Source organism: Haemorhous mexicanus, chromosome 29, assembly GCF_027477595.1.
Source record: "Haemorhous mexicanus isolate bHaeMex1 chromosome 29, bHaeMex1.pri, whole genome shotgun sequence".
In the NCBI taxonomy this organism is placed as follows: Eukaryota; Metazoa; Chordata; class Aves; order Passeriformes; family Fringillidae; genus Haemorhous; species Haemorhous mexicanus.
In genome coordinates, this window is record NC_082369.1 from 4,648,033 (window position 1) to 4,660,667 (window position 12,635).

The window sequence follows — 12,635 nt, forward strand, 5'->3', positions numbered from 1 at the left end:
TTCCTGTTGAGATTGTAGAAGCAGTTGGTGCCCAGTCTGTACTTGTGCTTTCAATAAATTCTTCTGTATCCTTCACTCCTGATCTTCCTCCTCTTTATTGTGCCTGTTTTGCTTCTGATTTTTCCTTCTCATGTAATTCCAGCTGCCTCATTTTATTTTAACTTTGACTTTTCACACACTCTGGGCTGGCAGTGCTTGTCCCTGTCTCCCTGGAGCCATGGGATGGGGTCTGACCCCTCCGTGCCAGGCTGGAGCCCCAAGGCCTGAGGCTGTCAGGCCCTCACTGGTGCCCTGCCTGTGTCACACTCCAGCACTTTGTTACTTCATGTTCCTAAACTTTCCATATGTTCTGGCTAATATCCATGAAAAATAACCCACTTTGAGTCAAACCCTCCTCTCTGTAGTCCTGTGCTGTAGCTGTGGGGCTGGATGTGGCATTCTCCATCCTGTGGGATGAGGTGCAATGCCCATCTCCGTGACCTCCCTCAGGAGCAGAGTGCTTCCTTAGGGATCTGGCTCTGTACGTTCAGTTCTACTCAAACTCCTGTCCCAAAGTCACTGTGGGGTGACAGTCCCCTCCTGGAGCTGCTCTTGTGCCTCTGCTGGGCCCATCCCTCTGGGCTGAGCTGCCATTAGGCTCCATCGTATTCCAGAGGCGTTTGTGCAGCCCCTCTGCCTCCCGGGTTACCGAGGGGGTCCTGCCGGAGCCGGGGGCTGCTGAAAGGGACCACTGTTGTTCCTTGAAAGGCTAATGGGATTTGTAACAGCTGCCTCTGTGCCTGTGAAAGCCGGGCCGAGGGCGATGCGTTGCTGCCCCGCAAGAGTGAGCAGGGTCGTTGCTCCGGGGTTGCTTCCCTGAGTTCTCTGGGGCCCGGCCGAGGCTTTGCAACCACCGCGGGCATCCCTGTGCCCTTCCCTGGCCCCCCGGACACTGCTGGCTGCTGGCGCGGGTGAAAGATCCCACCGGGGTGGCAGCGATGGATGGGGTCTCCATGGGAACAGCAGTGGTTTCGAGGGGGTCGCGTCCTGCCCCTTCCCACGGCAGAATTCCCCAGCCCGGCCCCAGGACAGCAGAGCCCGTGTTGGGGGCTGCCTCTGCATCCTCCCCACTCCGGGCTGGCTCTGACAAAACTGCCCTGAACGCTTCCTTTAACGGGAAAAAACGCGGACTCCGCACCAAGCGCTCTTCCAGCCCCTGCCCGGAGCCGGGGGAAGGTGCTGCCCGCGGGGTGAGCCCCCTAAAGCCCGGCTTTGGGGAAGGTGCTGCCTGCGAGGTGAGCCCCCTAAAGCCCGGCTTTGGGGAAGGTGCTGCCCGCGGGGTGGGCCCCCTAAAGCCCGGCCTTGGGGAAGGTGCTGCCCGAGGGGTGAGCCCCCTAAAGCCCGGCTTTGGAGAAGGTGCTGCCCGCGGGGTGAGCCCCCTAAAGCCCGGCTTTGGGGAAGGTGCTGCCCGCGGGGTGAGCACCCTAAAGCCCGGCCTTAGGGAAGGTGCTGCCCGCGGGGTGAGCCCCCTAAAGCCCGGCTTTGGGGAAGGTGCTGCCTGCGAGGTGAGCCCCCTAAAGCCCAGCCTTGGGGAAGGTGCTGCCCGCGGGGTGAGCCCCCTAAAGCCCGGCTTTGGAGAAGGTGCTGCCCGCGGGGTGAGCCCTCTAAAGCCCGGCTTTGGAGAAGGTGCTGCCCGCGGGGTGAGCCCCCTAAAGCCTGGCCTTCCATACGCCCCCCAGCACCGCGGAGTGGGGAAAGGGAATGAGCTGCCAGCGGAACCCCAAAGCACTCACCCCAAATCGGGGAGCGATTTGGGAATCCTAAATGGTAAAGCAAGCCCCGGGGCGGGGCCGGGAGTGGGGCTGGTCCTTTGTGTGTCACAAAGGCGGGCCCTGCCCCTGGGACTCGCCCGGGGAATACGCAGGGACCCCGGGCAGAGGGTGTCCCCAGCAGAAAAGGGACACCGGACACGAGTGGTGCTGAGGCAGAGTCCAGGCTGGAGCTGATGAGGTGGGGGCTGACAGCCCCTCCTGCTGCAGCCCTGTGGGGGGAGGCCGGGGGGAGGATGGGGATGGGGATGGGGATGGGGATGGGGATGGGGATGGTCCCGCTCCCTCCCGACCCCGCGGGTCCCCAAGCGATGCAGCAGCGGCTGCTGGGGGGCTGCCCAAGGCGGGTCGGGGCTGCGAGAGCGGGTGCGGGGCTGGGGGGGTTGCCCGAGACTGCGAGAGCGATGCGGGGCTGTCAGTTGCCATGGAAACCGCTGGGTCAGAGGCGGCGGGAAGCGGCGTGTGACGCCATCGGCACCGCAATGAGCCGTGAGCGCGGGGGCGACGTGGGGCTGGTGGGCTGGGAGCCCCCGCATCGCCCCGACCCCCACCAAGGACCGCCGGAGCGTGGCGTCAATCGCGGTGACCTTTGCCAGCGGCTGCGGGTCACCTCTCCGGGTCACCTCTCCGGGTCACCAGCACCACGGCCGGATGGAGCAGCCCCGCAGCCCCAGGGCCCTCGTGCTGGTTGGAGTTGGACCCCTCATCTCCCACCACCCCAGGGCTCCCCACAACCCCCCAGACCATGAGCTGCTGCCACAATCCTCCTGCTAATCCCGGGTGGCTTTTCCAGCACCGAGTCAGGGTTATGTGGATAATCCATATGTTTGCAAGGCAAAGGCTTTGGGATATTCACTGTTAATCCAATTGGCAGTGGCAGTTTGGTGCCATCGGCACAGTGTCCTCTGTGGGGGGGGGACACGGCTGCCCCAGCCACTGCTCCCCGAGGCTGGGAACTCCCACAGAGCCCTGGTCCTACCTCCCCTCCAGTCGTGGGATTCAGCTGCCCCCACCTGCCAAAATAACCCAGCCTGGCAACATCCACTTGTTTATTTGCTTTTCAAACCACAGCAGCTCCAGCTGTTGCCCGACATTCGCAGCCTGGAGATCCCCTCCCTGCTCCCCCCAAACCTCAGCTGCAGCCCAGGGCTGCTCCTCCTGGGGCAGAGCTCAGCCCCCACTGTACCCCCACCCCAACACCCCCCTCTCCTCCAGTCCCTGCAGTATTTACAGCCTCTCACACCCAGAGCCACAGCACCGGGCAGACCCCCCCTCCCAGTCTGTCCACCCTCAGGCTCCCTCACACAGACTGGTGGTGCAGGATGGGGGTGTCACAGGACCCCCAGCACCCACAAACCCCCACATGAGCTAGGGCCTGCTGCCCCACAGCAGCCTCTTCCCCCTGTTAAACCCCTTAATCTAGTCCTCCCCCGAAGCCCTTCAGCACCATTTGTCCCTCCCCGCCCCCCTACAGACATCCACTTCCAGAGCTGGAATAAAATAACCCCTCAGAAATGTCAGCACCAGTGTTAGAGAGAAAAAGAAAGTCAAAAGTGCTTGGAGCTGCCCAGCCCCAGAGCCTGTGGAGGGGCAGAGCCCCACCAGCTGCCCGAGCAGGAGCAGGGTCCCATGCCAGGGGTCCCACAGATGTCACCAGCGTGGCCGTGCTGGACCAGAGCAAAGCCAGCCCCGTCCTGCCATCCCCTGCAGAGGCACCCCAGCATCACAGCGCCCCCCCAAATCAGGGCAGGGGCGTGGGGCCCCGGCGAGGCACCGGGACTCAGTCCTTAAACCTGCGGCCTGCCTGCATCTTCTTGTAGTACAGGTCCACCTCGCTGTCCGCCGGCCCGTCCCGCTCGGCCGGCTTCCTCCGCAGCGTGGAGTCACGGCTGGCTGTGGCCAGCAGCCCCTCAGGGGGGGCCTCCACCCGCTCCCCACCACCCCCTGCTGCCCCCGGGATGGCGGCCAGGCTGCCGTAGCGCGGCTCGTCCTGCTCCATGTCGCTGACAGAGGAGCCAGGGGAGACACCGGCGCTCTTGGCTGGGCGGAAGCCGTGGAAATCCTTCCCCACCTCACCCAGCTCGTAGGTGTCTGACCCCTCCGGCCCCTTCGGCCCCGACTTCCACTCCCAGGGCCCGTTGCCAGCAGAGAGGTGGACAACGGGGTGGTGAGGGGCGTGGGCGTCGATGGTGATGATGCTGGAGCTGTCCCGCTCCGAGGGCGAGCGGTACTGCGAGGAGTCAGAGCTGGTGGAGGATGAAGACGTCTCCGAGTGTTTGGGGGTGACGGAGACAAGGCTCTGCTGCTTGGACATGGCGATGACCTGCATCAGGCGCGGGGGGTTGGCCACCCTCTGCGCTCCCCCCTTCTCTGCCACCATCACCCACTTGGCCCGCACGGCCGCCCCGCTGCCGGCCGCGGCCCCGGCGCCCGCCTGGCTCTCCTCGGGGATGTGCACCAGCTGCGAGGCGCCCGGCCGGGGCTGGATGAGCACACGGGGCCCCATGGCCGCCCGCTCGGCCGAGCGCGCCTGCACCGTGGGGTACAGGGAGGGGGGCACCTCCTCGCCGGGCTCCCCCACAGCCCGGCCCTGCGCCGCCTCCTCCGCCAGCGTCATGCTCCGACCCTCCAGCGACTTCTGCTTCCACTCCGTGATGAGCTGCTTGGAGCGGGAGGCGTCCACGGGGACGTGGATGGTCATGTGGCGCCGCGCGGGGTCGTCCATGGAGGGGGTGTTGACGCGGGGCAGGGTGTTGCTGAAGGTCACCATGTTCTCCTTGCCCATGGGGCTGCGGGGGGCCAGCAGGTCCACGTCCACGCTGGCCCTCTTCAGGCTGCCCAGCGAGTTCTTCTCGCGCTGCACCGGCCGCGCCGCCTCCTCCAGCCGCGCCTGCGGGTTCAGCTCGTCGGTGCTCACCGACTTGTTCTGGTGGTAGACGGAATCGTGGCCCCGCTGTGTCAGCGCCCGCAGCGCGTCCTTGGCCGGTGCCTGGGTCGGGACCCGCTCCGTTGGGGCACGGAAGTTGCCGACAGCATGGAAAGCCTGTGGGAAGGGGAACCACAGAATCCTAGAATGGTTTGTGTTGGGAAGGACTTTTAAAGGTCATCTAGTCCAACGTCCCTGCCACTAGATCAGGTTGCTCCGAGCCCTGTCCAGCCTGGCCTTGAACACGTCCAGGAGTGGGGTAGCCACAGCTGCTTTGGACAGTGTGGAGTCAAATGGCCCCAGCAGCATCCCCCAGCCCCTCCCTGGGCACGGGCAGGACCAGCACCCACCAGGTAGGCGGCAATGCCAGAGCCGATCAGGAAGCCCACGTAGACATCAGCGGGGTGGCTGCGGTACTGGGTGATCTGGGTCAGGCCACAGATGCCGGCGGCGATGGCGAAGGCGAAGACCAGGATGGGCTTGAGGAGCTTGGTGCTGTCCGAGATGATGGAGTTGAAATACATCTGGGGCAGGAACAGGCTGTTAGTCACGGCCCCGGCCACACACAGAGCTCTCAGGTGCATGTGGGACTGCAGGTGCCTGTGCACGCTCCCAGCATGGGCACAGGAATATTGGCCAGATTTTGTCTGTGCCAACAGGAGAGGGACACAGCTGCCCATGGCATGGGACTTGTGCCAAGCCAGCACGTGCCAGGCAGCGCTGGGAACTCACCGACACGTAGACAGCAGCGAAAGCTGAGAGTGTGGCGTGCTGGGATGGGAAGGTCTTCCTGCAGGGAGAAGGGACGTGGTTGGGACGGGGCAGGAGGGCTGGCAGTGCAGCACAGGGCTCCCCTGGCACATACCTGGCAGAGAGGATGGCATGCTTGTCGGTGCCTGAGCAGATGTCCTGGGTGATGTAGGGGTTGGCATCACAGGGGGTGCCCAGCAGCGTGTAGTTGGGCTTGCAGACGGTCAGGAAGAAGGGAGCGTGGTAGCCTGTGGCCAGCTGGATGACGTCTGTCACCAGGGCTGTGGCACAGAGCCCGAACACGTGCACGCCTGGGGATGGCAGAATGGGAAAGTGAGGCAGCCAGGACTCACCCAGCCCTGGAGCACCCACTGGGATGGGTCTGGTGCAGTGTCCAGGGTCTGGGTGGGGCCGCGCTCCTGCTATCACAGCCAGGGTGGCCCCACGTCCCCTCCAGCCCCCGGATCCTGTCCAGGCTGTGGCACAACGTACCCACAAACCTGACGGTGCGGCGCAGGAAGGAGTTGAAGTTGCAGCCCCCAGCGTTGATGCTGCCCTCGGCACCGGCGCGGCCCTTCAGCCGGGACTGCAGGCAGTACACCATGCCCTCCCCGACCATGATCTGGGAAGGAACCGCTGGCTCAGGCAGGGCTGGGTTGTTGGCAGAGCCACCCGATGGATGCTGGGCACTGCCAGGCACCGGGACCCCAATCCCCAGCTCTGTCCTGACCCCAGAGCAGGACAAGCCCTGACGCACCGAGGCGGCGGGCGCAGCAAAGGCCAGGCTGAGCAGCATCAGCAGAGGGATGAGCTCCTCGTTGGTCTCCACGTAGGGCATGGAGAGTGCCCGGTCATGGCACTGGAAGCCCACCTTGGCAGGCTTGAAGAGGTCTGTCAGCTCCAGGAAATAGAGTGTCACAACGGAGGAGGCCACGATGGGCAGCTGTGGGGGACACAGAGGGGACCAAGGACCCCCAGAGCGATGGCACCGCACGGAACAGGGCACAGAACCCAACCCGCTGTGCCAGGGCCCGGGACAGAGCCCCCTGCACAGCCCCCAGGCTGTGTCCACCCTTCCCACACCCACCTCCACGAAGTAGAAGCAGGGCAGGAGTGTCATGCTGTCCTTGGGGGCACGGGCTTTCTCCTTGGGGGGCATCATGGTCCTGGGCAGGTGCAGGGGTCCCACCGGGCTGGGCTTCCACCCTGTGGGGGCATGAGTGTCACCACATGGCAGGCATGGGCAGCCATGGTCACCCCTCCAAGTCCTTGACCCTGGAGGGGGATGAGACCCCCGAGCCACCACCCGGCCCTGCAGGGACACCCCATGTCACTCCTGGCCACCCCCAGGTCACAGCACTGTCCCTGCTCACCAGAGACACAGCTGGAACTGGGGGTGCCAGCGCCCCAGGGGGTGTCCAGCCGAGCCAACAACAGGTGGGGCAGAGGCTCTGTCGCGACAGGCGGTCACTACCGCGACAGGAGGCGAGGCTGCTGCGGAGGGCGTGCAGAGGGGGGTGTGCCGCCCGCAGAGCCGGGCCGGCGATGGGGCTCCCCGAACCCTCCCGGCCCAACCCCGCGAGATTGCACCGAGCCCGGGCTGCAAAACGAGGGGGGAGGATAACGGGGATGGAGCGACGAGGGGCAATGAGGGGGGGGGGGGGTAATACCGGGGGATTAACCGGGGGTATAACCGGGAGGGCGGGGGCGCAGCGGGGAACCTCCCCTTCGCAGGGACCGTGCCGCAGCCGCGGGCGGGGGTCGGGGCCGAGGGATGGGAGGGGGTGTCGGGGGAGGAGGAGCGGCCCTTTGTGCCGGTCCGTGCGCCCCACTCACCTCAGCGGCGGCCCCGGGGCGGGAGGGCGGCGGCAGCGGCGGCGAGGGGGGGATGTCCCCGGGATCCGGGATGCTCCTGCCTCGGCGGAGCGCGGGGAGCGGCGGCTTCCTCCGCCCCCGCCGCCTCCTCCTCCTCCTCCTTCTCCTCCTCCCTCGCCCGCCGCCCCCCGCTCCGCCCCGCAGCCCCCGGCCCCTCCCGGGGCGCCGAGCCCCCGCCGAGCCCCCTTCGAGCCCTCGTCGCTCCAGGGATGGGGGTCTGGGGGGGGTCGGGAGGGGGTCGGGGGGTCGGTGGGGAGAACGAGGCGAGACAAAGGGCCGGGCGGGGCCGAGGACAGCCGCGGGACCGACCTCTCTCCGCACCGCTCCGCACCCCGGACCGTGCCCAGGCACCGAGGGGTCCCGGGGGGTCCCGGGGTCGCCCCCAACCCCCACTGCCTTCACCACCGGCCCCCCGATCAACCTTTGTCCCCCTGTTCTGCAAGAGGGGTGGCCCCTGCCCCAAGGCCCCTCCTGGCCGGCAGAGCCCCCTCCCCTGCCTTGGCTTCTGGGGACCCGAGGGGTGGCCAAGCGAGGGGGGGGGCACATCACGGAGGTGAGATGTGACCCCCAAACTCACCTCCCCAGAGCTCTGCCAGCCCCCCCTGGGCTCTGTCCGCCGGGAGTGCTTTGCCCTGCCCGTGGCACCCGAGGGTTTCAGGGGAGGGACCCCTGGACCCAAGCTCACAAGTAGCCCCAGGGACAGAGCCAAGGACTCCTCAAGAAGGAGCCTCGTGTCTCCCAAATTTGGGCCTGGGGAGGTGGGTGCAGCTCCCTTTGCTTTCTGGAGGCTCCCAGCGCCTCCTGGCAGAGGCAGCAGCACCCCAGCCCCACCTGCCCCTGCCCTCGCCCTGCAGAGGATCCCGGCCGTGCCCTACCCCACATCCCACCCTGTACCCCACTGCCTGCACCCCACACTCACTTGTCACCCCCAGCCACCCTCTTACGGTCCTGTCCGGGGTCTGAGCAGCCCGGGCTCCACATGGTGCCCTTGTTCCATTTTTGGCCCTAAGTGGGCAGAAATCTCCCGGCGTATTTGACATCGAAATCCCGAATCCCTGGAAGCTGCGATTAAGCTGCTCTCCCTGCTGAAAATCCCTGCTTTGAGCCGGGCTCAGCCCCCTCCCGCACCGCCACCACCCTGCTCCGACCCCTGCCCACCGTGTGCCACCAGCACGCGGGGACAGCGGGGAGGTGAAGCCACCACTGCAGAGGGACACCTGAGCCTCCGGGGACCTCCCCGCCGCTGTGTCCGGCCACCCGCTGACCACTGGCCTGGGGGGTCGGGGGTCAGAGCTCGGGGCGATGGGGGGGTCTGCGCAGCCGGACAAAGGCAACGCGGCAGCTCGGGGCTGTAAAAGCTCGTGGAGCAGGAAAAGGAGAGGGTGGGCTCCTGCCCCTCGCGGGATGTCCCCTGGAACCCTGCTCGGTCCGAGCTGGGCGGTCGGGAGCCCGGACGGACCCAGCTGTGGGTAGCCACGGTGGCCATCCCTCAAGGTGGGGAAGGCAGCGAGATCTCGAGGTGCGGTGAGAGGCTCCGGGGACAAGCCCGGGAGGGGGCTCCGGGCGGCTCCGGGCGGCTCCGAGCTCGGGTGGGAGCCGGGGCGGTGGCTCCGCTTAGTGGCACCGGGGAGAAAGGCAGAGGGGACCGGGGCTGCCACGGCCACCGGCATCCCGGACACCTCCCTGTCGCTGCCATCACCACTGCCATCCCCGCCGCCCCCAGCCCTGCAGGAACCCCCTCGGGCAGGGTCTGTATCCCTGGGCACCCACCAGGGACCGGCCCCCCAGGCCGGGCGGGGACCCCTGCTCCTGGGAGGGCGGGGATAGAATTTGCCGGAGCCTTCTTTTGCCAAAAGCCTGAACTTCTCCGGCATTTTAAACCCCGGCGCAGAAATCCCCGGCGGCGGGTGCCAGGGCCGGCAGCTGGGCCGGGCTGTTTCCTCCTCCCGCGCTGTTTGTGCCGGGAACTCTTGACCCCTTTTATAAGCTGAATATTTCAAAACATTCAGCCCACGCTGCGGAAACCCCCCCGCTCCCTCCACCCCCCCTTTCCTGCCCCAAACTGGACATAAAAGCGAGTCCCAGCCCCGGGTGAGCCGCGCCCGCCCCGCACCCCAAAAGCCCCGCACAGCCCCCAGGCGGGCAGAGACATCACCGGCTCTGCAGCCATGGCACCAAGCCCTGCTCCCGTCCTTGTCCTGGCTCTGCTGCTGCTCCTTTGGGCCCCAGTGAATGGTGAGTGCTCCCCCCGCACCCCAGGGCAGTGACACAGCACGGGGGTCCCTGCCCAGCTCCCCAGTTCCTGCCTCCACCTGCGGCCAGGTGCTGGTGCAGCCCACGAGGAGGGGTCCAGGGGTCTGGGAAGGGACCAAAGGAGTGACACTCCCCTGTGCCCCTCAGCTGAGCCAGCCTCTCTCTGCAGGGCAGCCCCGGGGACGGATCCTGAGGGGCTCCGAGGCCAGGCCCCACCTGAAGCCGTACATGGCCTCGCTGCAGCTGGACGGGCAGCACGTCTGTGGGGGCTTCCTCATCGCCCAGCAGTGGGTGCTGAGCGCTGCCCACTGCATGGAGGGGACGTGAGTGTGGCTGGGGGGGTCAGTGCATGGCTGGGGGGCTGCTGGGCTCAGGCCAAATCCCACTCTGGAGCCTTGACCCCAGGGTCAGAGCGTGGGACTCAGCTCCCACCTGCAGAGAGGACTGGGCAGCCTCTGTAGGGCCTCCCAGAGCTCCTTGCCAGGCTCTCCAACCCCCCACAGCACCATGGCTGGGGGCAGTGACACCCCCAGCTGTTTGTCCCACACTCTGATCTCTTCCAGGGATGGCAAACTCTTCCAGGTGCTGCTGGGTGCTCACTCCCTGACACAACCGGAGCCCCACAAACGCCTGTACCGAGTGCGCGCCCAGTTCCCCCACCCCGGCAGCAACATCCACAACAACAAGGATGACCTGCTCCTCCTCCAGGTGGGCTGGTGGCTGATGGGACCCTCCTCCCCACCAGGCACAACCCCATTCCTGCAAATCCCACTGTTCCCTACCGCCCTGCAGGGTCACTGACTGGCCGGAGGAAATCCTCACAGTCAGGCTGGGCCGTCCCTCCCTGTCCCATGGGACTATCCCTGCTTCCCCCAGCAAAGACCTTTGAGCCGTGTCCAAATGCCTCCATCCTCCTCAGAGCTCCTGCTCTGCTCTCTGGCTGCATCCTGGGGCTCCAATCAGGAGGCAAAGCCCTGAGGGTGGCTGAGGCCAGGGTGCTCTCGGTCTCAGGGCTGAGCTCACTGTGCCCTGCTGGTCCTGGGCACAGCTGCCGGTGTGACCTGGCTCTGCTGTGGCTTTGTGGCAGCTGGAGGAGAAAGCCGAGCTGAACACGGACGTGCGGGTGCTGCCCTTCCAGCGGGAGGACAGGGACGTGGCGGCCGACACGGTGTGCGAGGTGGCGGGGTGGGGCACCACGGACCACAGCGGCAGCCGGCCGGACAGGCTGCAGCAGCTGGAGCGGCCGGTGATCAGCCGCGACGTCTGCAACCACCGCACCCGCCACGACGGCACCATCACCCCCAACATGATGTGCACCGACTCCCGCAGGAAGGACACCTGCAAGGTACCGCACACCCACCACGGATCCACGCAGGGCTGGGAGGGGGCAGTGGGCACAATGCCCAGAGTCTGGGAGAGGCTGCGGAGCAGGAGGGGACAGCGTCGCCAGGGTGGTGCCCCTTGCTAGCCGCTGCAGAGCAGCTCACACGAGCCTGGGGGAAGAAGGAACGAGGGGTGGGAGATGGGCTGGGTGTCCTAGCAAACCCTTGGCCCTACTGATGAGGTCTGGTCCTGCAGGGAGACTCCGGTGGACCGCTGGTCTGTGGCGGGGTGGCCGAGGGGGTGGTCACGGCCGGCTCCCGCGTCTGTGGCAACTACAAGAAACCGGCAATCTACACCCGCATCGCCCCCTACGCGGCCTGGATCGACCGCGTCATGGCCTCTGCCGCCGATGGGGAGGGGGACACCCGCTGAGGGCACCCCAGGGACCTGCTCCTTGCCACGGCTTGCTGCTGCCAGCACGGCCAGAGCACACTCAGTGCGGCCCCACCGCGTGCCACGGGCTCCCACCGCCGCCCACCCTGCTGCCAAGGCATCCCCACAAGCCAGGAGGAGGGCTTGGTCAGGGGACTGGTGAGGAACCAAAGAAGGGGGTCCCTGGCCCCCCACTCACAAAGCACAGGGCCCAGGTGGGGGAGAACTGGGGGTCACAGCCCCCAACAGGCTTTGCTGAAGGTGCCCAGAATGCTGCCCGCGACTGCTGCAATAAAGTGATGATGATTCCTGCAGAGCTGCTGGGCTGGAGGAGTGGGGAGAAGGAGGGAGCTGGGGGGGGTCTGTGCAGGAGCCCCTGCCCGGGGGGGAGCTGGACATGGGGTGGGATGTGCTGAGGTTGTGCCCTTTGGGGACGGTGTGGCCTTGGGTGGGAGCAGGGGACACATCCTGCAGTGTGGCCACACCAGGATCAAGATCTGCGGCATTGTGTGAACATTTGGGAAAGCAGAACCTGCCTGTAGCTGACATGGCAGTGGCAGCTCTGGCTCCCATGGTGGGATCCACGCTGGAACCCCACAGGATTCTCACTGGGACCCTCTTGTCCCAGGAGCTGAGGGGCAGGGCAGGGCAGAGCCATCTTTGCACCTCACCCTGGTCACACCCAGAGCCCTGCTCTCCCACTGCCCTATCTTTGGAGGGAGCAGGGCCAAGGCACAAGAGCTGGGAGCAGGGCAGCAGCACAGCCCAGGGCACTGCCAGACCCTTCCAGTCCTATCCCAGGAGCTCCGTGGTCAGCAGGGAGCTGAGGGGGACACCAATGTGTCTCCATCTCCCTGCTCTGCTGCTGTTCCTTGCTCCAAATCAAACATTAAATAACCCCAAACCTGTTCTATGAGGAGCTCACAGAGGGCCCTGTTTGAGTTACTTACAGGGGGAAAGAGCCTTAATAAGGTACAGTTTCCTAATTAGCCATTTGATTGTCCCTAATTACCAGCAGAGCAGAGAGGGGGAGAGGTCTGTACATCTCTTACAGCTCTGTGCAGTGAAGCATTTGCTGGAGTCGAGGGATGAACTCTGTCACCAGCTCCAGTTCTCAAGAATAATGAAATCACGGTTCCAGAGGGAAAGGAATGTACCAAGACTGGCTCACTCCCCCCCCCTTAAACGGTCTGTGGGGACCTGGAATTGCTGGCTGGGATGAGCAGCAGGAGGCTCCAGGCTTGTTCCCCTAAGAGCTGAAGGAGCCG

At 65.9% G+C, this 12,635-nt stretch overlaps 2 protein-coding genes across 2 annotated transcripts; one reads left to right on the forward strand and one right to left on the reverse strand.

The window, feature by feature from the left end:
• Positions 1 to 3,247: 3,247 nt before the first annotated feature.
• Positions 3,248 to 7,422, reverse strand: PLPPR3 (phospholipid phosphatase related 3). The gene is made up of 8 exons (XM_059869662.1): positions 7,321 to 7,422; positions 6,572 to 6,690; positions 6,242 to 6,427; positions 5,977 to 6,106; positions 5,600 to 5,795; positions 5,467 to 5,524; positions 5,085 to 5,258; positions 3,248 to 4,851 (listed from the first exon to the last, which is right to left on the reverse strand). Exons 2-8 carry the CDS (start codon positions 6,644 to 6,646, stop codon positions 3,589 to 3,591), a joined length of 2,082 nt encoding a protein of 693 aa, XP_059725645.1. The 5' UTR covers positions 6,647 to 6,690; positions 7,321 to 7,422; the 3' UTR covers positions 3,248 to 3,588.
• Positions 7,423 to 9,436: 2,014 nt separating this feature from the next.
• LOC132339427 (complement factor D-like) lies at positions 9,437 to 11,681 on the forward strand. Its single transcript, XM_059869663.1, has 5 exons — positions 9,437 to 9,594; positions 9,782 to 9,935; positions 10,176 to 10,320; positions 10,700 to 10,957; positions 11,191 to 11,681. The coding sequence occupies exons 1-5, from the start codon at positions 9,528 to 9,530 to the stop codon at positions 11,365 to 11,367; spliced, it is 801 nt and encodes a 266-aa protein (XP_059725646.1). The 5' UTR covers positions 9,437 to 9,527; the 3' UTR covers positions 11,368 to 11,681.
• The last annotated feature ends 954 nt before the right edge of the window (positions 11,682 to 12,635 follow it).

What these genes read in the sequence shown, in the direction of transcription:
- PLPPR3 (XM_059869662.1), bottom strand. Translation starts at nt 6,646, where the DNA reads ATGATGCCCCCCAAGGAGAAAGCCCGTGCCCCCAAGGACAGCATGACA. An exon ending in CCGCACCGTCAGGTTTGTGG is followed by an intron (nt 5,796 to 5,976) that starts GTACGTTGTGCC and finishes TGCCATCCCCAG; the next exon opens with GCGTGCACGTGTTCGGGCTC. An exon ending in TCGCTGCTGTCTACGTGTCG is followed by an intron (nt 5,259 to 5,466) that starts GTGAGTTCCCAG and finishes TTCCTGCCCCAG; the next exon opens with ATGTATTTCAACTCCATCAT.
- LOC132339427 (XM_059869663.1), top strand. Translation starts at nt 9,528, where the DNA reads ATGGCACCAAGCCCTGCTCCCGTCCTTGTCCTGGCTCTGCTGCTGCTC. An exon ending in GCCCACTGCATGGAGGGGAC is followed by an intron (nt 9,936 to 10,175) that starts GTGAGTGTGGCT and finishes GATCTCTTCCAG; the next exon opens with GGATGGCAAACTCTTCCAGG. An exon ending in ATGACCTGCTCCTCCTCCAG is followed by an intron (nt 10,321 to 10,699) that starts GTGGGCTGGTGG and finishes GCTTTGTGGCAG; the next exon opens with CTGGAGGAGAAAGCCGAGCT.